Source organism: Pezoporus occidentalis, unplaced genomic scaffold (assembly GCF_034315485.1).
Source record: "Pezoporus occidentalis ecotype Australia unplaced genomic scaffold, CSIRO_AGI_Poc_V1 ctg182, whole genome shotgun sequence".
NCBI lineage: Eukaryota > Metazoa > Chordata > Aves > Psittaciformes > Psittacidae > Pezoporus > Pezoporus occidentalis.
The window spans coordinates 2,523,034-2,550,651 of NW_026913662.1; the positions used below are offsets into that span (position 1 = coordinate 2,523,034).

Consider the following 27,618-nt stretch of genomic DNA (forward strand, 5'->3'; position numbering starts at 1 on the left):
AGACTCGTTTTCCCTAAAGAGTGTTTTGTCCAGGTGATCAGCAAAAACTAATACATGTCTGAACTGAGAGAATTTCTTACTTATGAAGACAAACCAGAAATGTCTGGTCCCTTGGGAATATATTTAGAGTTTAGGAGAGTGCTCAGTGAACAACCACATGCAGAAAGAGGTTTTGAGCTTTCCGAGAAAGGCCTCATGGAACTAAAAGCAATGCTAACATATTGCCTTTAGGGAGATGAACATGATTGTCCTCCAGAAAATCAGCTCCAGCCTGGAATAAATCTAATGCCCAGATAGCAGCCACCATGGTGAACCAGCTGGAAAAAAAAAAAAACAAAACAAACAACTAGAAGAAAGGAAGCAGATCGTTTTTATTCTCTCTCCTTTCTCTCTTTAAAACACAATGGTCAGGCTGATATAAGAGAGGTCCTTGTCCTCTAGTTTAAGAGACAATGCACATACATGATGAGCACCAGACACTGGCAGTCTCACCCACTGCTGTAGCATTCCTGCTCATGGAGGAACAGTCCTGAAAGCAGCTTCACACAGCCAAAGAATCATCTAAAACTAGTCAGCCAGGGAGGGAAGCCTTAGGCTGAAAGAGTGCTTAGAGCATAGGTGCCAGTAAGATTAAACATAGCAGAACTGACTGCAATATCCAAAGCACAGGTAAAGAAAGGTTTTGAAACTTTTCCCTTGACTTCTGCATGAGTTCTATTTTAAGTGTTTCTTTAAATGGGTTAGTGGTGTCCTGGCACTAACAACCCTTAGCAACCACAAACTTTCTGACCTTTTTTCTGCCCCAGTCCCACCACACAGAGCTGTAGGTGGAATTTTGTACATTCTTCCAATTTCTGTGGCGTTGTCTTCTGCTGCTACAAGAACTGCATTTGCCTATTGCTTAACAATTGCCATTAAAGAGATATAACCTAGAAAATAACAGAAGAAAGCAGAGGCACTCTCTTGTTCCCTTGAATTTAAACCCTATGATATATAGACACATGAAAGTGTTTCTCCCTTTAGGAAGGGCATATTTTGATGCTGTAATTTGATAAAGTTTTTCAGAATACATCTTTTGGCTCACTCAAATGGAGAATGACTTAGCCTCCCATCTTTCCAGGTAAAAAGCTTCCAAAGCCAGCATGTTTAGTACACGAAATGCTGGCTGTATGTTTGAGCAAACATAATAACTGACAGAAATCGCTTCACTCAAATGCTGATTCAGCTAGCCTGTACATTTCAGGAGCAGAAAAAAAGTGATTTTAGATATAGCAGGCCTCATTTTCATCCCTAAAACCTTTTATGGCACCGTATGTCCATGTCTTTGCTGGACCTGCTTGTGATATCTTCTGGACTGTAATCTGTAATGGTAGACAAGAACCTCTCCCACTTGCTTTCAGATCTGGGGATAAATGCTATTTCTTTACCACATATGGAAGTACTCCATGGGATACAAGTAGGTTTATTTTTTACCAACCACAGGAAAAGCTGAGTTTCAGCAAAAGCAGGAATTATTTGAATTCTATTTTCAATTATTTTCATGTCTAACATGTTACAGGTATAGTTTCCTAATAAGAAAAAAAAAAAAGAAAGAAAGAATACAGTAAACTGTGGCCTCAAGCACCATTTCTATTAGAGGTGAAATCTGAAAAATAAACATCTAAGAATGCATAAACCAAACATAATGCCTTAAAACATATATATTATTTCCAAGGCTGCCTTGTTACTATAGTTATCCATGTCACTCCATTTTATACTTCAAGATCCATGTTACCCATGCTAACATGACAACCATGCCAGTCATCTAAAAGCCTATTAGGCAGTACTTCATTGAACATGTAGCCTAAATCATCACATCGTGTGGTGGAAAAAAAAAAACAGAAAACACTGATTGGTTTTGGTAAAGAGATCTCTTTGTGGCCACAGATTTCTTTCTGGTAACTCAACAGCAACCGTAGAGGGCAGGGCATGGAAGGGAGGCAGCAGCTCCCTCCCTTCAGCATTACCCAGTTTGGCATGCTCTGCGGGTCACAAGACAGGTAGCCAACAGGCAGCTACATTATGCAGATGCCAAGCTGCCTCCTGCCCTAGGAGAAGAACACAGTATCTGAGAAGAAACCGTATCTACAGGCAGAGCAGTAGTCAAACACGTGGAAGTGTGTATGTGTTTTAGAGGTGGAGGGCAGGGAGAGGACCAGAGCAACAGCAGGATAAGAGTTAGCTGGGTCAAGACCTTTAGCTGATACATGTAGCTGTTAATCACAACAAGAGCTCTTCCTTATTAAAGAATATGAAATTGCCCATGTTTTCTACGATTTGAGGTTAGAGCAACAGCACTTTTTGACTTCACTGCGCTTGCGAAGAAGTCAGAAGCCACTTCTCCAAGGATGCTGCTGTGGTGGGGAGCAGAGAGGGCAAAGTAAACCACAGATCTACCTTGAGTGGGTGGATGGGTGGGAGGAGCACACTGAACCAAAGCTGTTGTTTTCCTCACCTAGCAGCTGATCGCCCGGCTGGGAGGAAGGGAGGGAGGGAGGCTGAGAGATGGAGGAGATTTACATTCCTGAAGCTGAAGCAAGCAAACAAAGCAGGCTATTAAAAAGCCCCACATTCTTCGAAAGGCACTCCTTTGGCTGGTCTTCTATTAATACTGCTGTGTTTATTCTTGCACAGTGAATAAATTAAGCCAATGTTAAATGCTGTGAGCTCATGAACTCACATGAGAGAGAAGATAATTCCATCCGTTTGTAGGAGAGCAAACTTTATCCAACAAAGCAACAATATTTAACATGATCTGTATAAAACTCATATTAGTTGCAGTCTACCCATCAGACAGGATTTCACCCCGCATGCCTCTCCCGGACTTCAGTTGCAATGTTGACATTTTCCAAACACTAAACTTGCCTGAACAGATAAAATTCCAGTGGCCAGCACCATTCACAAGAATTAACCCTGCTGTAGGGCTGTAACCACGTTTAAAACACAGTCTTGTCCCTCAGAAGACATCTTAACCAGGTTGAAACCCTTCGTGCTTTGGTCACCCCCTTGGCACCACATAGCACTACTCAAGTCAGTTGTTCCATCAGTCCTGTCCCTGACAGGAATGCCCCGACACACCACCTCAGCTCAAACAAGAAACATAGGCTGCAGGTTTCCAACCTGGAATCACTGCTGTGTTTCCTCAGTCAAGTGTGCAGGCTGTAAGACTGAAGATATGGAGCATGCTTCACTGAATTTCAGAACATGTCTAATATATATGTCCCCATCCAAAAGCTTAGTGGAAATATAGAGTCAGAACTTTGCAAGCTTGTCCAAGTCCTAGTCAGGTTTTTCCAGGTAACTAGGGAAACCAGCATGCAAAGTAGGTGTAGAGCAGATATGTTCCAGAAAGCGCCACTACTCCTGAGAAATTATTTGAGCTTGGTTCAACAAGTATTGGTCTACAGGTCCTGCATAGCAAGAAACTGACAGGTAAAGTTTGGCCTTAGTTACCCTGGCATAAATCTAAACCTGACACCCACGATATTATTCTGATTTATAGAATACATGAGACCAGATGCAAGCCCTCAATGGATGTAGGCTCAATTTACTATGTGACAGTCATAACCTGCAATACCACATGCAGTCAGTGTATATTCAAAGCTACTTTCCCCCCTAGAAGTAGCCTTCCTCCCTGGAAGTGACGATCTGCGTGTGTCCACCCTGTGCCTAAGGAAAACAAGGAACATGTTTATACTTATAAAAGAGGAGAAGAAAAAGGTTGATGCAGCAAAAAGGGTCACAGAGATGGGTGAGACAAGCAGTTCTGTGTTTCTTCAGCAAATCAGAGCTACCATTATATGCACAGCTGAAGGAATCTCCTTCTTCTGGCAAGGGAAGAAGCCTTTGCAACATCTACAGAGAACATCTCCTGTGTCAAAAATAGCCTGGCTGAAGCACCTCACCGCTCTGGTGGCTCCCAAGTATATGAACTGCAACACAATCACAAATACCATTTGTGGTGGTGGTGCTCACAGAGGTTTCAGAACTGTTGCTTCCCAACTGCAGAACCAGAAAAGGAATTGACTACTTCATTCTACAGGCACAACTTAAACACACCTTTCCCAAATAGTACCAAAGTTTCCTTGGCAGCAACTCACCCTTCAGTCTCAAATGCACTGTTGGTTTCTTTGCTTATCCGTTTGATGCTTGTGTGTTGGGAGGGAGGGGTATATAGGTACTACAGTTTTAGAAAGAAGAGTGACAGGAAGGGTGCAGTAGGGGAGAAAAACTGCATTCACTAACTAGTGAATAAACTGTTCCTTTCTCAACAGTGCATGTAAGAAATACATCAGTCATAACATGCAGTCTCCAAGGTCGCCTCTCTATAGCATCGGGCAGCCCAGTACAGAAATCCTTCTGCTATTCCCAGCCAGAGCATGCAGGGAGCTCAGGAACTGCAGGCACACAGCTGCATCCTGCATCCAGCCCTACGCTGGCTCATGGAAACACTGCAAACACACACAGACATCGCAGGCCATGCTGCAGATGTGTTACTTCCACCTTCACCCTGCACCTGATCCTCATGCACCACAGCAGCAACCTACATACAGCCACCACCAGCCCCACAGTTAACTAGCTGGATGAGGAGCCATGCACCTTGTTCCAGTGCAGTGGCGAGATCAGTGCCCAGCATAGCTATCTCAGACCACACTGCACCTCAGAAACCCAAAACACATATCTCCTGCACCTTGCATCCTAATCACTTGCTGTGGGAGGACCACGGTAGGTGCAGACATGGATTACAAGGAAGCATTTGTGTTCTTCTGCCACAGGGCAAGCAAGCTGCCTTCAGGTATGGGAGGACCAAAACCAGAATGGTATCTTGCAGCACCAACCTTCTCTGCAATCTCAGATGAAATGTTGCAGGTGTTGCTTGGAGTCTGCACTCTCTTGCACTGCTTGTTTTCACTGTGCAAAGCCCAGGAGTTTGCAAAGTCATAACTGTTTGCCACAAGGGTCCCTGTGAATGAAGGAGAGGAGAAGCACATGGATTTTTTAAGAGCTAAAGCAACAAGTAGTCGTTGTTGGTCACTACCACTGTGATAGTCTGCTGAATCATAGAATCAGCTAGGTTGGAAAGACCTTTAAGATCATCAAGTCCAACCATTACCTCAGGACTGCCAAGGCCACCACTAAACCATGAGATCTGTTTCTAAGAATAAAACCTGTCATATCAAATGAATTTCTATTCCAAAACAGATTGACTGTAGAAAAGCCCTTTTCAGTGATCTGGACTGATTCCTACAGAGGACCTCAAGGCCAGACTAAAGCCTGCGGAAGGCAGCTCCCAGCACTTCTCACACCTGCAGGAACATGGTAGGAGTCATTTGCTGGTCAGCTATAATCTGCAGAGCCCTAAGCATGCATACACATTTTTGTACTATTTAAAAGTTGCCAGTAAGATACAAGACATCTTAGAGAGGCAAATAAAATTAAAATACTCTCCCTAACCAAAGAAAGTATTAGCATCCCTGACCCCAGATAGCCTTGATTTTCTCCTGTCTGAAACTAAACCTTGTGCGCAAAGGAACTTACATTCACCATAATTGTTTTGGCCCATGATCTTACTGTCCAAGTTGTCCTCAAACAACTTATGCCTTATTACAAGCATCTCCTGGCCCAGGTTTGGCAAGATTTGCACCCATTTTGCGTAAAAGCAAAACCAAAGGAGGTAATCTGTATGACTAGCACTTTGTGGGAGATGCAAACCAGGTTCTCTGCTTCTCTTGCTCCATCCTTTGGAGAAGAGGGATCCTCCCAGAAAGGGAATGTTCCCTCCTCCCCCTTTTGCCTCTTATGGCATGGCTGATCCAAGGACTACCTCTGCTTCCTTCTGTGAGCTCCTGCTACAAAACAGTTAATGACTGTCAGTTCTGCAACACTGCTTTTTGAAACCCTGCTGTGTTGCATGTGAGAGTATCAGTTGCCGCTCTTAAAACAATACCCAAGACCTTATGCAGAGAATATGTTGACACATGACCCTGACTGTATTTGGAAAACATAACAAATGTTTCCCAAATGTATCTATATAATATTTTTATATTTCATATTTTATATCATTTTATATCAAATAAGATCGTCATTGAGCTACCTGCTGTACATTAAGTACAAACACACAGAATATACTGAACTCGAAAAATGTTCCTACAGGGTAGTCTACACTAGGAATGCTAAGGCAGATGTAATAAAGCCAGTAGCCTCTAGTAGACTTTTTGTAAACTAGAAACTGGGGGTTTATAAATGTAACATATTAGGCCAGCAAGAGATATAAAAGGAAGAAGACTCCAAGGAAGGTATCACAGGGAAAAACAGTAAAAGGCATGAAATTTTCATCTACACCCCCAAAATTGAGCACAGGGAAAGAAAAACAAGAACACAACTCTTTAGCTTACTATAGATTGTAAAGATCAGTTTAACAATGAAATGTAGTCTGATAAGAAGCAAGATGCCAGATTAAATACATTGACTTTTATTTACACTAATTCAGCCTTACAGCAACAGCTATATGTAATGGGAGATGGGCTCCACTCTGAAGTCATGTTCCTCTGGTCTCAATGCACATCCATGCTGAGCTTCCCATTATTGGCAGGTACCCCAAGATCCTCATTCACCCACAAGTTAAGATTTGAAGGCTGGGACAACTGTTGGCCCTGAAATGCTGGTCACCTGGGTTTTAATTTTTTATTTTTTTTTTTTAATAAAATTGTGGGGCTATTTGGGTTTATTTTTTTTGGAGCCTGCTTTTAAAACCCTCTTGTTGCCACCGCCTGTCTGTATATTAGCAGCTATTTCCAAAGGTACCAGAGATTTGCCAACAACTTGCCAGAGCAGATCTATCTCCTTGCAAAGTCCTGGGGCCCTTAAATCAAGCTACAAGTTGTTTTGAACAGGCAATACTTGATCGATTTGAGTTTGCTCAATAGCTCGAGGTCTTGCCCCAGGCAAGTCTCCTCAACATAGGACAGTAAAAATCTAGGATAGTAATGACCTAAGAGATATCAGCCAACAGTGTTTTTTCCTGTGATTTGTCTAATGTAGCCTTAAGTGACCTATGGCAATTGATAAATGGCTAGAGAGGCACTATAACTTTAAAATGAGACTGCTGCAAAGCAAGCAAGCAAACAAAACCACGCACCACACTGACATGTTTTGGACAACTTCACACCCATTTTCTCCCAACTTTTTTCTTTTCTGGTCAGAACAGTTGCTTCCACTTATCTGATTTTCACACAGATGATATTCACTCCTGACAGAAAAAATCAGTGTTCACCATGATATCTGGGTCCCAAAATCACCAGTTCCTTTTGAAATCTGAAACTGTTGTGCTGCTTGTTTACTTTGAGACTGATGATCAGAAAAGGGGAAGCATTAGCAATAACCACCTTGCACTCAAGGTATGTGAGTGGGAGGCAGAAGCCCTGACCTCCCTCCCTGGACCTCCTCCAGATTTTCCATATGGCCATAGGCCCATCAGGTTAACTCTTCCCAGGGTCTGTTAGCTCATCTGTAAAATACATGCAAGAATTTGTGCAGGGATCTACAATACTGTCAGCAGAGGTGCATAACTTTCACACCTTGGTTATTTATGAAGCAATAGGGGGTTTTGTTTGTTACGGGGTTGTTGGGGTTTTTTATTTGTTTCCTTTTTGGGTTTGGTTTGGGGTTTGTTTGGAGTTTTTCTCTTTTTTTTTTTTGTTTTTTTTTTTGAGGGGTGGAGGGTGTTTCTGTTTTTTTCTTTGCATTTTTTGGTTTGGGTTTTGTTTTGGTTCTGTTTTTTTCTCACAGATTTACGTAGTTTTGTACATGGTTCCAGGCAAGCAAAACTATTGGCAAAGTTGACCAAATATTGAACCATGGTTTGGACCAAATGAATGATATGAAATGTTGAAGTCATGGACTATGAAATGTTGAAGTCATGGGCTATATAGTCTTTCCTTCCCTCTCTGGGTCAGTAAATATAAAATTAGTACTATAAAAGACAAGAGAAGGAAAGAAACACCTCAAATTACAGCCCAGTGATGAAAGCACACTCCTCAAAATAAATGTCTAACTTTTTTCCAAACTCTGAATAAAGCAGAGTGGATTATGAACACAGGCTTTTGGCATCTCAGATAAATGCCATACAATGAGGACAGGTACAAGGCAAGTCTCCTTCACCTATACTGTTTGTAAATAACAGCTACATTCTCTGTGAAACGATTCTCTTTGCTTTCAAATTAAAATGCAAAAAAGAAAATAAGATCATTTACTTAGGCCAAACAAAAACTTGCCTAAAATCAAATTAGTGATATCCTTTAAAATGCCAAACCATTCAGACTGATGAGAAGCTGTATTTTTTTAGGGGAAAAAAAATAAATATCTGCACTAACATACCTGTGTGTTTAGAACATGCTTTAAGATAACAGGTACCACACAGGGAAGCTGCATATTCATTCACATGCATTTATACTACTTTTGGAATGAAAACATTAGCTGAAACATCGGATTTTTTCCTTGTCACTCTCCAGGGGCATCATATATTCTGTATTTCAGCAGCTTAAATGGCTGGAATGTGTTGCTGACAGCTGGAGCAGGCTCAGAATATCAAGCCTTTATCCAAAATTAGCCATGGGCATTGTTTTATGATTAATGTCTTTGTAATTTGGAGACAGATTCCCAGAAATATGTTTCCTGCCAGTGCCAAGAAAAGCATAATGGGACTGACACTGGATTAATGTGGGTTGGGTTTTTCCCCCCCATAATGCTAAGAGTATTTAACATGTACAAATAACAAAGTGATGGATTAATATCCCTGTGTTGGACTTGAATGAGCTCTTTTGTACAAATAAACTTCAGTGGTGAGGCACTGGAACAGGTTGCCCAAAGAAGCAGTGAATGCTCCATCCCTGGCAGTGTTCAGGGCCAGGATGGACAGAGCCTTGGGCGACATGGTCTAGTAGAAGATGTCCCTGCCTATAGCAGGACTGGAACTAGATGATCTTAAGGTCCTTTCCAACCCAAACCAGTATATATGATTTTATGATGACCTAGGCATCCAAGCACCTATCGCAGCGATTATCAGTGTTAGACAGCTCACTGATAAGAGTACTAAGCAAAGACTGAGGCTACGGGCACACAAATAAGCTCTAGGAGCTTGCACTGCAGTGTCTCTCACTGGGGAGAAAATACCTTACACTTTCTACAAGGTAAGAACATGCCCTTTGATCACTAACATGATGCAAGGCTATGAGGTTTTGGGGCCTTACACATGTATGCATGCCCTGAGGGGATATCAGGATCAAGCTGCCCAATTTCCTCTGTAGTATTAGGGAAGTCATCTCTTTTGGCCTGTGCTTTGGATCCCCAATTGTAAAATGCTCATAACAATGAGTTATGCTGAAAGTGTGAGAACAGACTGTCAAGGGGCAGCTGGCATGTATTTACAGCCATATACAATAAACAAGCAACTACATACAAAATAATCAATCTTGTTTGTAAGTCTCGACAGGACATGAGCATTTCTTTGCAGGATGAGCAAATTTAGTAACAAACTATGTCAATGGGAGTGACTCAGCACCCCATCCTCTGAATGACAATGTGTTTCTGCCACACTGAAACCTACTGGGGAGACTTTGTTCAAGAGCTACTGCCTAAGGCCACTACCTTCAAAGCTGGGTCCTACCCATGTTCATTTGTAAGGGTATCTTAGTTTGAGTCATGTCACTTAGACCTCCAGTAACTGAGCATCAAAAATGTATCCAGAAGCAATGTGTTACCCTCTCATCAGACTGTCAGTTTTGCGTTTGCACACCAAAACACAGTGAGGAATCATAGGAGTGCCATGACAGTAATATGTGATTGGATAAATTATAGTACATGAGTATAAATATATCATAAGAAAATAAAATGATTTCACACTGTTTATAAACGCCCTTTCCTTCACACCTCCTTTATTTACTCGCTGTAATTGCTAATGTCCAGTATTAGAGCAGTTGCTTTGACTCTTATTTCTCTGCCACCCAGAAACAATCCAAATATCACAGAATCACAGACTGGTTTGGGTTGGAAAGGACCTTAAAGCTCATCCAGTTCCAGCCCTCCTGCCATGGGCAGGGACACCTTGCACTACATCAGGTTGCTCCAAGCCCCGACCAACCTGGCCTTGAACACTGCCAGGGATGGGACAGCCACAGCTTCTCTGGGCAACCTCTGCCAGTGTCTCACCACCCTCACAATGAAGAATTTCCTTCTAATGTCTAATGTAAATCTCCCATCCATTAGCTTAAAGCCATTCCCCCATGTCCTGTCATTACATGCCCTTGTAAAAAGTCCCTCTCCAGATTTCCTGTAGGGCCCATCTGAGGGCACTGAAGGGTTACCTTAGTGTCTCACCTAATTAATGAAGTTCTGTATCATAAGCCACTTTCTTAGCAACAAAGCAAACTAACCCCGTGTTAAGTCACTTCTTTCTTTTTTTTTCACATAAAATATAGAAAAAATATGGTTTTATTTCTTTTCAACATAAACACTGTCATTTTGTTGAAAACTGTGACAAAAATGTATGATGGCAGTGTTCAAGGCCAGGTTGGATGGAGCCTTGGGTGACACTGTCTAGGGTGAGGTGTCCCTGGCCATGACAGGGGGTCGGAACTAGATGATCTTAAGGTCCTTCCCAAACCAAACCAGTGTATGATTCTATGTTTCATGAAAGACAGTGTTTATGGGCTAGATTCTATCTATGGCAACTCTGACTTCTGCACATATCTGGGATCTGGTCCTCTGATGCCACAGAGAAGCCCTAGAAATAGGCCATCAAATTACATGAGTTTCCTTCTATGCAGGCAGATACAAGATGATACACAAGTCCTGCATTACTTTTTAAAATGTGTGAGCTAGTGTCTGAGACAGGCAGAAGATGACATTTCAGCTGCAAACCTCTTTCCATCACAGTGGTTCTTATAGGGTCTCCCACCAGGCCAGGCCTATTATCAACTAGAGAGTCTACCATGTCAGTCTAAATCAAAGCAGTTTAAGGGCTAGCACATCTTGAGGAGCCTTTGAAAAAAAAAAAAAAAAAATGGAGGAAGGCTTAACACTTCTCAGCTCTCTCACAAGCTCACTGGCTATAGCACAATACCTGATGTATAACCTCTAGCATCATCTCTCTTCCTTTCCCTCTGACATTCAGATCTGCACACCAGCGGTTTCCAGATGAGAGCCCATAATCTTGGCAACATTAGATCATTGTCTTTTCCCTTTGTCCACTATGCTTCTATTGCATATTATTCTGAACCTGAAAGTTCTTATCGTATTTATTATCAGCACAAATCCAGCCCAGAAATGTATCTAATGGATTAGAACTCAGGGCCCAATCTGATAAACCAAAATATGGCCAGATTTTAACAGAAAGCAATGGACACATCAACAGGACAGTTCAGTCTGCCAGCACCCTTAAAGTAACACTTCAGTGCCCTGAGATCGCTAAGTCATGCCACGAAGTTCACATCCTGGGTTGGGTTGACCTTTATGAGATCTAATCTGGCTAAATGGAGAGCAAACAGAAACTGCAGTGGAAAGGAAAAGGTAAACTGCCTCATAGGCTAGCAATTGTCTGCCAAGATCTTTTGTTTAAAGAATATTACCTCTCCCAGCTGCTTCTGTTGCCCCTAATCTGAAAGTTAGCTTCAACAGTTTCAAAAAAAAAAATGGATTAATCAAAAGCTGGTTTTACTTAGAGCAAGTTGAGAAATGTTCATATGAACCTCCCCACCAGCGCTGCCAAGGGGACAAACAATGCATGGGAACAGTGACGTTCCTCACTGATACAACAAATTAAACCATAATTAATCCTAATTCCTTCAAAAATAGTTTAAATGAAAGGTCTATTGTATCAGGGAGGAAAAGAAGGCAGAATTGCTGAGATATGACTCTATCCTTCAGGCTAAAAGCACCAAACTGTATATCCATGTAGATTACAGAAGTCAGGGCCTTCCTCAGTAAAGAGGAAGAGCTACACATGTTCTTTGTCACCTTCTGTATTATTTTTCAGCTCTTCCAAGCAATGACCCTGTCATGTACTTCCTTACACTCAGAAATCTGTGGCTGTGAAAGCACTGTTTTTTTTTAAGAGGGAGGATACAGTCTCTGGCATGTTAAACAAATACAGCATGAATCACTTTTAAGCAGGAAAGAACCTTCTACATTTGAAGAGTCCAAGGCAATACAGTCTCCTTCCCTTCTCCTGTTTTTTGCAATAGCCTTACTCCTATTTCTGGTCTTATTAAAAAGATGCAAACTTCAGATCTCAACACATTCAGACATCAAGGTATCAAAGCCCTCAATTCTGTGAGCTGAGTTTGTTTCTTATTATTTACATTGCTGAAGGATTGATCAATCATTTTAACATACTACAAAATCAGGTTTTTCTCTGGACATTGAAGCTATGCTTGTGTTTCCCAACTGTCAGTAAAACACATCTTACTTCTCTGGAGCAATGTCAGGCTCTTCTCCAAGCTGCTTTGTCTCCCTTTCTATTTTCTGTATCATTTGTTTTTAATACATACTCTAAACTATCAATTTAACATACTAATGTTTAATTAACTTTACTCTTAACCTTTCCTTTTCAAGTGCAAAGAATTAGAAAACACTCTCAAACACCACATACTAAGATCAGTCCTTCAAAGCCATATTCATGGCTTTTCCACAACTCTTAAGTCTTCACCCACACCAGCAGACTTCACATAAAGGTGTATAAAGCAGCAAAGCAGTCCTGTCTCTCCCTCTTAATAGGAACTGGTGTGATATAGGGTGCACCTCCAGTCCAACAGCCCACATAGACAGGGAAATGTCACTAAAAGTAACCACTTTATAGAAGAGCATCCCATGCCAAATCCAAGTACAAACCTGCCAGTAGCAACCTCCAGAATTTAATATACTGTTATTGCAACACTATTCATACTCCCACTTGTCTAACTCATGAAAAATTAGAAGTGGAATCAATGAGTATTCCTTACATTTTTTTTGCTGGGTCTTCTCCTAGTCGGCCTCTCCAAACACTGTATTATACATTTTTTAGCCTGTAGCTTTATCTTTATGTCCCTAGATTCAAGATTTCTGAAAGTGTTAAATTCAGACTTATGGGCTTTGCTCAGGAATGGGATGTGACAGCAAATTCCTTTGAGGAGAAAGGAAGATAAAAGAACTTAGTCAGACAGCTTTTCGGCATATCAAGATGAGGCACCTGACAGGTAGAAACATTTTGCTGGATCAACGAAGTCATTGTTGAATCACCCATCAGGAAGAGTGTGCAGAATGTATATTAAAATACAATCAGTTAGTCGCAGTCTTACCTTCCTGAGTTCTGAAGTCATCTTCAGGAAATGTATTAAAGTTGCCACACAACCCACAGGTCTTATTATAGTGCTTTTCTTGAAAGATTATCTGAATATTCCCACTGATATCAATCTTCACCATGAAGCCATGCTCATCGCTGGATATTTTGTAATAACCTGCCTCCTTCTCTATAAAGATGCCATTGGAAGCAAAAGGTATGGAAACCCTGTGAAGAAAAATAGGAATTTCTCAGAATATGACACACTGAAAACACTGGGGGGTTCTGTTGGAATAGTTGTTCCTACTGGTACCTTTTGTCTTCCTGCATCACAACTCCATCTAAAGAGAAGCGAAGATTGAAATATTCTCCAAGATACACAGAGAAACCAATTTTCTTCCCATCCTGGTAGTCACCTGAAGAGATGAGACATAAGTAAATATTGTTAGCTCCGGGATTTGGCAGGACAACTTGTAAGTAACACATTGCAGAGTTGGGACTGCATCATCTAAGATTTTCAAGTTCCATCCATGCATTTCATCCCATAGTTGCTTAATGTGAAATGGACAGATAGCCTCAGGATTAGGGCTGGCATCAGCCACTGGCAAGCATGTGACTTGGCACTGGCTATGGACTCATGCTCTCACTGTTACTGTCCAGCCAGTGAATTTCCTATCCTTCCGTGCACACTGGAGGAGTTTCCACATGAGAAGAATGTGAAGATCTGCTATGCTCTTTCCCTTCCCTGTTTCCTCCCAAAACCAATGCATAGCTCAGTGGTAAGAGAAGGAGGTTGAATCCATTGAATTTAGGGAAGAACTGAGCCTGAATGTCTTTATACTTGATAAGCTCTCTAATCATCTCAACTAGCCTTTGAGGGGTAGATGCCAATACTGGCTATCCAAGTGGCAGGGGGCAACTCACTCTGCTTTTTTCAAAAGCAGCAGTACATAGAGATGAAAACAATTTAGGCACTGAGAGAGAAGAGAGGCAGGAGAGTTCAGACACAGTCCTTTCTCTGCTTTTGCCCATTGCTTATTTTTGGCTTTACAGAAGCTCCTTGTGCAATGGACCTCCTGCTGAGGTAGCCAGCTCTGCCCAAACCTGGACACTATACTCAGCAACACAGATTGCACTTCACAGCCAGTTATCTAGAATCAAAACAAACCCACACACATACACTAAGATAGGAATCATAAATAGGTTATGCCATGTTTATGTGCTCAATATAAACGCTAAGTGTCTGCTCATATTTTGTTGGTTTGGGTTGTTGGTTTTTTTAAGATTTATTTGATGACATGAAATACTGTAATCAATTCATATGCTGGTGGGTTCTACATACAAAAACTTTGTACCAAGTTGTTCAAGTTGAAGAATAAAATTACTTAATTCGTTGTATGGTTGCTTTTCAGAGTGATGGGATCAGTTCATTTCAATTTACTTGTAGTCAGCAAAGAGTCATTTTAAACTATGACTAATACAGAACTGTTATTAGAATATCTACCAAAAAAGTTGGTGAGAGTAATACACAGTTTTCATCTGTCTTGCCCATCCCTAAGAGTAATACTGCAGAGACTCATGCTAATCCAAAGCCTTTTGTCCTGTAGGATGGGATTTTTTTCTTACTGGGGGTATTTAGCATACAGGTACAATTAATTCTATGTGGTTGTGTAGTTCTTACTCTTGTACTCAGCTTTAACAGCCACATTCCTCTAGAAAAATCAAAATTAAACAAGGTCTAACTTTCCCTCTTTAGAAAAGCCAGTAAGAAAATCTCCATTCCTTGGCAGCTTAGTTATGTGGGAGCAATATTACCAAGGGATAACTGAAACCAAAGTGACAGAATTTCCTTACTTTTCATACCTAAGAAAATTAAAACACCACATGGAACAAACCACAAATAAGACCCTTTTATGCAGTGGTCCATCCTGTCTGACAAAGGGCAGCTATTTGTTTTTTCTTTTCAGTGGTGGAACCCAACCCAAGTGCAATGCCGTATCACACATTTTACATTTGTTACTTCTTAGTATCTTGCTCAGACTCACCTAAGAGTGTGAAGGTGCGCTTGTGACAGTCCCCAGCAAGGAGGTAACTGCAGTCCCCAGCAAAACTGTAGAAAGAACCATCAAAAGTTTTGATGTGATCATTCCCAAATAGGCTGCAACGGGAACCTGATGACTCCTGAAGCAAAGAACCTGATGATCCTGGATATCAAAACACAACACAACTTGCAATGTAAAACAATCATTTTGTAGTTCAGGAATTTATCTGCTGGAATTCATCGCCATTGATCATTGCGGTTCTGAACCTCCAGCGCTGGCTTCTAGGACAGCATGACAGTACATAGGATCAAGCACAGATTTTATTATTATTATATGCATTAGTGAAATGGCTTTTTTGCTTTATTTCTACCTGCCCAAACCTTGCATGGGTAATTCCAGTTCTGATTCTTTAATGAATACCGTGCATTCGTTCATCTGTATCTGCCTGCAATCCTATTAAAATAAACAGGATAGCCTATGAATAGGGCAGCGTGAACAAGTCGCATGGTTTGTTCAGCCAAGTATCACTGACTTCAGAGAATCTGTGATTCAATACAGTGCTTGTTGCAAGGTAAACGGCCAAAAGCAGTAACCTTATTGATGTCTTCACTGTGATGAGAATATTGCCTGAGCCAGGATGGCAGGATTAGATGGGTGAGGTGGGGAGGCAGGGAGGATCTACAGAAGAAACAGAGAAAGCATATTACAGTTCCTAGACATAAGAAAATAAACACGTTTTCCCACCTGATATTACAGTAGCCTGTAGTAGGTTTGTTAGCACCACTGCCAAGAGGAGCATCTGTCAAAAAATCAAAAAGAGAAAGATTAGAATATACTGTTTGGCTCACAACAACTCATCATTTTCTTTATAAAGTTATTTCTGAGGCTCTACATTTCATAAACCAATAATCTATAGACTTTCACAGTAATTCAGTTACCCACCCATGCTTCTTTAAATAGGTAATCTAGGAGATTAATTATTCTTTATTTCCGTTTTCACCCCTCAGCAATGTGAGCTACCTCCACAGGAAATGCAACCCAACATACACATATATGCCAATTTACTCAAGTTAATACATTGCCTTTCAATACACAGCATTATTTATCAGACAACTTGACATGAAGAAGCACACCAAACTGGATCAGCCAACTTGGATCCAGCAGAAGTCACCTCTACTGCACAAGATTTGAATCCTGCCCAAAATTCCACAGGAGGAAAAAAATAGATAGGATTTGCACCAGCCAACAGATCTGGCTGGCAGACCATTATAACCACATGCTTATAATCCACTGATTTCAGGGTGATGGTGTACTTGAGATAAATGGCAAGTAGTAAAGGGAGGAAATCATGCAGAGATTACAGACCCAGGGTGAAAATTTCCATTCACCAAAATCAGTGTTAGTATTGCCTCCTATTTTGTACAATCAAAACATCAGCCTTTGTTCCCCATATGTCTGTAAAGTACCTCCTGTACTGCCAGACCTGTAAAAGTAATAATGGGATATGAGTGTTATACAGATGGTGAACTACAGATGCATTCTGTATTTCATTAACAGTTAATGGATGAAAACTGTAGGGAGCTCCATCTAAGTGAGTTAATTTCAGTGGTCAGATAAGCAACTAGAGAAGCTTAAATATACCATATTTAATACATTAATGCCAGGAGATCAGACACACCTTTCTCTAAAAGAACCCTCTGATTAACGATCAGAATACATTTTGCAAAGACAAATTCTGATGTCAATTATGTAGGTCCAATTCACAGCCACATGAATAAACATCAGGTTTGCCACATTTACCAAAGGCAGGAAAAGAAAGATCCATTATAAAACTCAGTCTAATCTAGTGCTGCAAATGCCAGTCTGACATAAGGCTGTTACTACTGAAAGATAGCTAAGAAGTGGGAACTGCATGGAAATGTGACTACAGAGTAATGGTAAAGAAAACAATAGGCATTATTCTCAGATTACACACTTGCTAGTTTATTTTTAGTGCATGCACTGTGTTATTGTGACAGAACCAGATATTGCTTTTCCTTGTTAACCCTTCAGTTTTACAAAGCAGGCAAAGAAAAAAGACAGGGTATAAAACTCTTCAGTCCCCTTCCACCTCCCAGTCTGTTCTAAGCTGCAGACTTGAACTTTCTCCCAACAGTGATAAAGCAGGTGCCACAACGAATCAGAATACAGTCAAGTATGATTTGCCAGTATATAACCCTCTATAAATTTTATCACTGGCTTAATGATAAATGAATGTACCTTCTTCTATGCGAGATTCCTCTTGCACATGAACAAGAAACTCCTCCAGTTGCTACCAATAGCCTACTACACCATTGTTCCCACGTTCCCTCAGAAGACAGGACTGGAATGGTTTTGGTCTGAAATTCCTTGTTTTTGTACAAGCAGGAACTGTTGCTCATTTAAAAGGAAAGATAAAGAGCAAACGTCACATCCGTTTGAGTCTCAAGACAATAGATTAAATTGCTATCGTGTAAATCAGTAGCCTTAATTGCCAGAAAGTTACAATGAGGGGAAATAGTTTTAAAATCTTACATGACAGGTAATTCTTTGAAATATATTTTGCATGTGTATGTGTGACAGATCTCACTGGCTGAGCCAACAGGCAGCACATTTATTTAAAAGACTATTGTTAAAGAGAAATAGAAGGATGCTCCATACCTTAAAGGCCGCAGAACCCTACTATTTTTTTCCTGCAAACATCTGCTTTAAAGAAGAAAGAAGGAAAAAAAACAACTCAGAGTTGGTAACAGCCTGGTTTTGCTCTCCACGTACAAACGCGTTTGAATTTTGTCCATTGTATTAGATCAACACATTGGAACCTTAAATTCACAAATGTTTATAAAGGTACCCTCTGGAACAAGACATAGTAACAAATTAATCATGCATATACTTCTTTACAGAGGTGGGCACAAGCTTCATGGGCATATATGTACAGCGCTGAGCAAAAAATGCAGAGCAGATGACACTACTTTCAATGTCCCATGCTTCATATTTTCCATAGATCCTAGTAACAACACAGGGGTCAGAAGGCAACACGATTCCCTGTAAATCATATTTTGCCACTAGTTCACAGAATCGCATCCTTAATTGAACCAAGAAAAACAATGCACAACAATAAAAATGTGCCTCCCCAGAGTCCCCAGCAGGTGTGCCTGTGTAGTGCACAAGCAATTCTGAGAATGCAGAGAGTATGAGCCCTGCACACAGTTCTTTGAAAAAAAAAAAATAAAAAATAAATATAAAAATTGTAATATCTTTTCTTCCTGCAGGCAATTTCCCTTATGGTTTCCAGAGATGACTAAGCTGAAACTTGCAGAATGGCAATAGATAAGACAATTTAGGTGATGAGTCTACTTAGGTTGAGTAGTTACAAAAATACAAATAATAAATTGCTAGCCATACTTACTTTGTCTTGTATGAACTCTTCATGACATCTGCATGTTAAAATGCTATAGAGCTGCACTACAGCTACCAAGTGACAAAAAGAATACAACACAGACCAAGTTGTTTCTTTCCATGTGAAAAGCCAGAGAACAAGATTCTTAAATGAACACCTTTAGTCCTGGTCTTCTCGGCCAGATCCTCCTGCCTTTTCTCCAGCAGCAGTGAGGTTTTCCCCTCTCACATTCATGTCAATGCAAGGCCCATGCCTGAGAGCAGCTGGGAAAATCCTGGGAAACATACAATAAAACACTCCTCACGTGCAGAAACTTGGTGTCCAGTGCAGTCATGGCCTTCGGTGTGCTCCACAGACATCCCTCCAGCATGGAACAATCCTAGCAATCCCTGTTGCTGCAATAAAGTACCAGTAAAGGACAATAACCAATTCTGGGTTTGTGTGAAGACAGAGGAAGAGTGCTGACCAGGAATCATTCCTCCTCTTGGGTCCATCTGCCAAATCTCAGCAAGTCTTTCACATCTCCAAGAGCCTGGGCATTAGTAATCACAGGGAGGTGTTCTCAAAACCTTTAATTATAGAAATCCCAGTATTATGCACAATACAGGGAATAAGAGCTCCTATCACCTTGTTTTTTTGTCTCCTTCTCAGTTTTAATCCTGAGACCCAAATCCTGAGACCCTAAGTCCCTTCATTTGGTAACTTTCTCTTGCAAATCTAAATCTAACAGGTAGCTTTGATTCAGTCTTTTGTACATACCAAGGATAGAGAGTTCCTTAAAATGTTCATTAAAAATAAAAAGTTTTGTTCTATGGCAATTTCTTTACTGTTATTATAATAAGGGGCCAGTTCTTCAACAATACAGGATTGTTTAGTCTGTAACAGTGATGGATGGCTGAGATCTTCCTTTATTAGCTTTTGTGCTGCTGCTTTCACACCACAACAAGCTTTATCTGGAGCACCAGGGAGCAAGAGACCAAACTGCACAAAAGTTTGAGCCCATCAAAAGGTGCTTCAGAGAGGAGGAGGCTGCAGGCAGGCTGGTTACTGAACTTGGACTGAGCCTCTGAAGTCCATGGGTGCTTGTCTGCATGATCAGAGCCTTGGTCTACACCGGGGGACATTCTGTGACTTGCACTGCCAATGTTTAATAGATGGTTCAGATAAGCCAGACATCATGACACCTTTTAAGTGCCTTGGGGAACATAACAGAAAAAAATTAATTGAGATAGGAAGTTTGCTTTTTGGGTGTCTTTTTCCCCTCCTGGCTCTGTTTTCCCCCAGAAAAGGGAAATGGTAATTAAAGAGCACATTCATTGACTGATATTGTACATTGTTCCAATACAAAGCACAGTGATTGGACAGATCTGATGTGGAGTTTTACAAATAATACACCTGAGACACAGGGAAATAAAATAAAGGACTATGCACTGTTGCTGGAAAGCCCCCTATAGCCAGTTCCTGGAACAGAATAGAAAGGATTTCTGAGAAAAATTATCCATAATACTGATTTTCATTGCTTTGTTCAAATACTAGGTAACATGCAACAAGTCCAAAGCTTCCTAACAGTTATATGATAACATGCACTAAAGCATTAGACAGCATGCCATGTTTGTCATCAAGCTGGTTACACAAGTACTGATACAAAGCATCCACATTATGAAACAGCATCGCTGGCTGTAGGAACAGTGATGAAGCACACAGGGCCTGAACAACAAAAACCAGCAAAATATGTTGATAAGCTGGAAAACTAATGCCTAGCAATACTGAGTTTTGATTCTGTGCTTAGGAACCAGCAAATTAGATTAGCCTATGGGAGCAACACAGGATACCACTTTAAGACTATTTAAAAGATGCAAGCATCCACTGTAAAGAAATTCACCTTACAGAAAATACACCCATGAAGTTCAGTAACAACATTTTCTTTAAAATTGTTTTTTTAAGCGGGAAACAAACCAGTCTAGGATATCAACACGTGGACCTTTATAGAGCTAACTAATCTGAAGGTTTCAGCCTGATTCTGGCCCTGATGTAAGCATGCTGAGTAGAAGTATCCTATGCTGAACAAAGTTTGTTTCTGTAAGTATCACTTCATTTCTGCAGGTAAAGGCATTGATTGATTTTCTGAAGTCTAAAAAGTGTTCTTACACTTGAGTAAACTCATCTTAAGTAAACTGAAATCCCAAATGCCACATCCTGAGATGCCACACAAAAACACATGAAGGATGGTGTACTGTGAAATGTAGGAAATGTTGGAACAGAAGACATACCTCATAAATCAGCAGAAACTTATGGGGAAGGAAGCCACGCTGCTTCATTGCTTGGAAGTGAAAAAGTGAGCTTTTGAAAGTGAGCTTTTATCACTTTCAAAAAGTGAGATTTCAGAAAAAGTGAAAGAATTACAGGAAATTGGTAATAAAAAAAAAAAAAAATCAGTGTGCAATCATAAATGCAAAGTAGACTTTAATCTTTAATATATTCTGTGTTTTCAGCCAATCTATCTCAAAAACAGTGACACTCTTAAGCATAGAAAATGAAAAGATAAAATAATGATTAGAGGTAGAAAGCAACTTCTCTGGAAGGGAAGAAAATTTCTAATCTCAGAAAATCAGAGAAGGAAAGCATGAGGGGCATCTACCATATCGCAAATGGCACAGAGATAGTAAATAAGAAACAAGTATTTATCATTTCTCCCAGTGTAAAGCTGGGAGCAGTCAATGAAATTCTCAGCCTTTAAAACACATAACTGGAAGGCCTCAGCACTGGTCACTCTGTCAGAAAGAAGTCAGATAAATTAATGAAGGGCTGGTCCATCATAGTGATAAATCAAATCACAGGCATCAAATGATGAATCAGATAAGAGCATGTGGTCTTTACTGTTCAGTGAAATCCCATCCTTTAACACTACACCTCATTTCTTACAACTGTTTCCCTAAGCAACAGGTGTTAGCCACCAGAATCCTACTTTTTGGGTAGAACAAAACCGATCCAAACCAAATTCCAAAACACCCTGCTTTCTTTACCCCAGTCCACAGGAAATTATATCTGTGTCTTTTCACAACTGAGATTCATATACGCTTTTCCATTAGTGACCCAAGAGTGAAACTCAGCATAAAAAAAACCGAATAAGCTAAAATAAGAAACATTGCAAATAGTTCCAAAAGTAAGAGCATCCCTCGGCAGCTCCTGAAAGCCCAGTGCAGCAGGCCAGAAATAACACAGGGCACAGCATCCCCTTCTACCTTTCCCATCCCCAAGAGAATAAAAAAATAAAAGGCCAAAATAGATAGACAGATAGATAGACAGACAGACCCCATAAACAAGAGAATATCAGATGGCAAAACTCATATAACACTTTATTTGAATCCCTCACTTTGGAATACTTACGTATTTTTGTACTCCTTCGAGGAAAAAGCTGAGCAAAATAGGTGAACAATACAGTAGTACTGATATGAAGTATTGACACTCCCCATGCAGAAAAGCTTTGAATGAGATCTATAGTGCATAATCATTCATCGACACGTAAGGGTAGGGAAAATAAGCCACTTAGAGATATTAGATATTAGAGACGCCATGGCCAAAACAGCAAACTGGATGCGTACTAGCAATGCAGTATAGTGCCAGAAGTAAGGGATACTCATCAGGGCTGCCCCATGTCCCTGAGGATGGCATTAGAAGTGCTTGTTTGCCCTTGGAGCTGCATGCTGCCCCTCCGCCACTTCTCTGCCGTGCCAAGGGACTCCTCAGCAAGGCAAGACAAACAGCTAAGCTGCATCACAAGAAAGCCAGGCCCGTGATCTGTCCCTGTGGCAGCTGCCCAAACAGGACTATGTTGCACACAGCACTATAAAAGAATTTCAGGAAGAAGCAGCAAGTCCATTTCTTTGAAACACACAGAAAGCCTATCTGGAAAACTAAACAGTGCCCCTGGCTCCAGTCCCATATGATTTGCAGAGGCTTCAATGCATTTTGGGGGTCATCAGTGCTCAGTTCCTTCGCCTGGCACAGTTAATGATAGATGGTGTAGAGAGACACTCTTCAAAGAGGACCATAGGCACCAACCACCCACATTTTGCAATGTCCATAAGCCCTCAACCTCTGGACATCCTTCCACATGCTGGAAAGGCAAAAGACAAACAAACACTTTTGTTTGTTTACCACTTGCACAAGGCAAATCAAACACTTGGACACTCTCCCCTAACTACGCAACACATCAGAGAAGGGCATTTTTAAAGATAATTCTTTTTATTACAAGCTGAACTCCTGCCCTGGTGGCAAGTTTATGGGATTTCCAATTTCACAGCTTTTCCTGGGGCTACCTTTTAAGTCATCTGAGCCAAAAGGACCTCAGGCTACAGCAAGTGATGCAAGGCTCTTCAGTGCTACCCTGTATAAAGCACTTCAGCATAGCTGCAGAACCACTACACTACAAACCTGCCACAATAAAATACAATCCAAGATGCCCCCTGTAAGACCAGTGATATGCAGCACAGCATCAAAGCAAAATATCCCCCCTCCTGTACAATGATCCTATAATATCTCTATGGAGTAAGCATACTATAGCTGAAGGATGAAATCTTCAGCTGGTGTCAACTGGTACTGCTCTGCTGAAGTCAGCGGCACTATTCTAGTCTGTGCTAGCTGAAGAGCCAAAAAATCTCATAAATTTGCATTACATTACAAAGAGTTACCAGAAACTGAATGAAAGATCAGGAGAGAGATTATTTTTCTTCTAATAGTCTATGAACTATTTATCCCCTGTGTAAGTTAGGAAGCACCTCAATGATATACACCTGACACTACATTCTAGACACTAACACGTCTCAGCGTTCCCAGGAAGGGGATGCTGCAACAGCAGAACAGCAGAGCTTGGGAGGGGACTGATTGTTTTCAGTCTCCTCCTGTAAGAGTTTGGAAGCAGTTGCTCACTGCTCTTTGCTTGTTAATGTCTTAAACCTCCACGCCGGGTTGAAATTCCCTGCATACTAGGAGTCAGCAAAGCCTAATTCAACAATTTCCCCCCACCCTTGGAATTGTGGTTTTCATATTCCTTTTATTTTTTTTTAATTAGTCAAAACTCTAGCCTTATTAGTTTGCATTATGTATTTACAGGCAGAAGATTTTCTAAGCAGTGTACTCAGTGCATACATGCTATATTCACTTCACCAAGCCCTCAATTTCTCTGTGGGATGCTTTCCATTCATTTAGCCTGTTCTGCACAGAGCAAACATTTCCACATCCTCATCACACCTTAACATCAGCACTGACATCAGACACCAGACAGTCAAACACCACAATATCACCATTAGGCTCCTGAAGAAAAAATCCTAATAAGATACATACAATGCAAGGTATTTTTTCCATTAAGATAATAAGAGAAAATGAGAGTCTGAAGTGTGCATGACGTCATGCCAGGTTTCAAAACACATGCTTTAAAAGCAGTTAATCCCTCCCTTTGGGATTAGATTTGTCCAAATGTCTGGCTGCTAAAATGCCTTTAAATGAAACCATGAAAAACGTGACTAGCTAACACTTCCGGGCTATGGGACTGTAAAACATTTGCAGTAACAACTCACCCTGGAACACCATATATGCAGTAGAGCAATTCATTATTAAATTAGCCAAAGTTACCCTCAGATAAACACCAAGATCTCCAAATTTCATTTATATGGAAAATGTCCTCATTCAGTCTTCTAACTAGAATATCTGGGGGGTTGTCAACTTTTAAGATTTACCGTTTTAAAGTAAATATATAAGTAAAACTGCCCTTGATTGATGATCCTGGACCAAACACAGGAGGAGGCCAACAGAACAGAAATGTAGCTTTGATGTCACAGCCTCACCACCGTGCTCTCCATTCAGGCAGGAAGGGGGGAGAATCAAAGTATATTACTAACTCCAAAAGCAATAGAGTCTTGGGTGACATGATCTAGTGGGAGGCATCCCTGCCCGTGGCAGGGGGGTTGGAACTAGATGGTCTTAAGGTCCTTTCAAACCCTGACAATTAAGCACCATGAATGCAAGCATGTACAAATATACACCAATATATGTACACACTCGCATATAAACACCAATTGCATCTGTTCTGAAAGGAAAACACTAATATATCATGACAGGAGCAGAGATAAATAGGAGCAGACAAAAGATGGAAAATACCCTTTTAGAGTGGCAAACAAGTAAAAAAAAAAAAATAAAAGAGGAAAGCCATCTTTTTTGTATGTTCTTACAACTAACGAACTAACACCTTGTTTTGCTAGTTCTTACAACTCTCTTGATTTTGAATCACATCTTGTACATGTCCATGGTTTTGCTCCTGTCAGTATAAATCCCCTTCTTTCAGCAGTTACGACAATAGCAACAGGAGTCATACTTTGCCAGGTGAGATTTAAATGGTGTAAGTGGTTATTTTTTGCCTTTACAGAAGGGGGCAAGCATAGGTAATGTGCTGGCTTTACAGCTTGAGAAGCAATTTCATCCCTCTTGCCTTCTGCAATAAGATAGAAACAGTATCTCCAGTATTTGCACCACAAGTGTGTAAGCAAGGATAAATTAGTATCTTCTCCATGCACAGGGCTGGTCTAAGGTTTACTAATGAAGTTCACTAATGACAGGCTTCCCAAAATGCTCGTGCAAGAGCAGAGGTTTCCATCCAGGTTTGCAGCTGATGAACATCTTTCCACTGCTCGGTGGAGACAGCATCCAGAGCCAGCTGGAGCTCCTGTGTTCAAGGCTGACCACTGAAGGATTGTTCTAGATCAATTATTTTTTGAACTAGAATACCACCAGGGTTCATTTAACATTTCAACCCAATACTACTGTTAATAAACTGAGCCAACAATTAATGCCACACCATGCTAAAAATGCATGCTGTAACTCAGGTTTCAAAGTACAGGTTACCAGAAACACCAATCAGCAAGGGGGAGCTTAGCCATTAAAATATTTTTTCCCACCAATTTCAACTTTTCTGGACCTTCAACTTTCACATCCCTACCAGAGTTTCAATCGCTATATTCAATTATAACATCATGCAGATACTTTTTAGCAGGCAAATTTTAAAATTTCTATTATGTTTCTGATAAAATGAAGCCACAGATTTCCTTGCTCTGTAAACTGTATTTCTAGCAGCAACAGTGAGTTGCTATGATACAAACTTTCTGTGAAACATACCCAGAGAAACTGCAACTGCCCCATCCCTGGTGGTGCTCAAGGCCAGGCTGGATGAGGCTTTGAGCAATCCAGTCTAGTGGAAGGTGTCCCTGTCCTTGGCAGGAGATTGGAACTGGATGAGCTTGAAGGTCCCTTCCAACCCAAACCATTCTGTGATTCTATGATACTGGCCTTCACTTAAAATATTTATACATGCTTTCAGGCTCACTGACTTAATTCTCTTTTGAATATGGACTACAACAAGGAAAATTTTCTGACTAAATGCTGCTATACTTTTCTTCAGGAAGCTTCTGCACACAAACAAAACAATTGTAAAAGTCTGGGAAGAGTGCTATGAATTAAACCAAACTGCATAGAGATGGCAGTTCCCATTGAAAAAAAGGTAATTTATGAAGGTCTCCACTAGTAACAGCCCCTAGCACTGAAGTCTTGGCCCATGGAAGTTCATTCCACTGCCCCAAGAGGAGACGGGATTTTACCTTAAATGTTTATTCCATTTTCCATCACTTTTGAAAAAGAAAAGTTGTGCATGGATGTGACTTCTCTTTAGCTGTTTTTATAATGCCAAGCTAGGAACAACTCTAATAATAAGCAGATCGTTCACGCAAAGTCACGCGTTTCTCTTTCTGAAACGCTGATTTACCCCAGTACAAAACAGAGCATGTGGAGGACAATTAAGTCACAGAAACATTCACTGCTCACTGGGAACAATTGGCACCATTATGTGATCAACAAATCTATGTCTTATGCACATTCCCCACCACCACCCTTTTTTTCCTTCAATCATCTAATGTAAGCATGGGAGATAGGGGGGAAGCTTATATTGTGAAATTTGCCTTTAGCTCCTAATTTTTCTTCATGTCTTCACGCATCCTAAAATCACAAGACTAATACAAGAACTATGACATTCTAAATAAAAATTAGTTCTCTCTCATAAGCCTTTTGATATATTTTTTTATCATCAAAAAATGTAAAGATTAACATTTACAAGGCTTTCTTCATAAACATGAAGGGTAAAGATTCACTTCAAGATGAAGAACAAAGCTGAGATATTCAGAAGAACTCCCAACTCCTGTATTTGGCATTCAAATAAAAGATAAAACCCTCCAAATGCTGCAAGATTCCAAAACATCATCAGGCATAATGACAATGCAGATGCAAGGATGGGTGAGGGAGGGGAGACGTGTGGAACTGAACTGTTCCAAAAATTACGGAATTTTATATAAATTACATTAAAATTAAAAACACCCTCTAAATATAATTTGAGCACTCTGCCTTCAGCATTGGGGCCCCAGTACAAGCGGGCTGTGGAGCTGCTTGAGTGAGTCCAGGGAAGAGCCATAAAAATGATCAGAGGGCTGGGGCTTGTTGAGCCTGGAGAAGGCTCAGGGGAGGCTTCCAGTACCTAGGGAGCTACAAGAAATCTGGAGGACTTCTTACAAGGACAAGTAGTGACAGGGCAAGGGGGAATGACTTTAAGCTGGCAGAGGGGAGACTTAGACTAGACATTAGGAAGAAATTTTTCACTATGAGGGTGGTGAGACACTAGCACAGGTTGCCCAGAGAAGCTGTGGCTGCCCCATCCCTGGCAGTGTTCAAGGCCAGGTTGGATGAGCTTGGAGCAGCCTGGTCTAGTGGAA

The 27,618-nt window shown here is 40.8% G+C and overlaps 1 protein-coding gene across 1 annotated transcript in view; it reads right to left on the reverse strand.

Annotated features, from left to right (window-relative positions):
• VWF (von Willebrand factor) overlaps positions 1-17,783 on the reverse strand; it is a 130,460-nt gene extending 112,677 nt beyond the window's left edge. Inside the window, exons 1-6 of the mRNA XM_062615547.1 lie at positions 17,653-17,783; positions 16,138-16,192; positions 15,397-15,555; positions 13,665-13,767; positions 13,371-13,579; positions 4,878-5,002 (exon numbers count right to left, since the gene is read on the reverse strand). Of these exons, the coding sequence (XP_062471531.1) occupies positions 4,878-5,002; positions 13,371-13,579; positions 13,665-13,767; positions 15,397-15,555; positions 16,138-16,192 (651 nt within the window). The 5' untranslated portion in view covers positions 17,653-17,783. The remainder of the gene's footprint in view (positions 1-4,877; positions 5,003-13,370; positions 13,580-13,664; positions 13,768-15,396; positions 15,556-16,137; positions 16,193-17,652) is intronic.
• Positions 17,784-27,618: the final 9,835 nt, after the last annotated feature.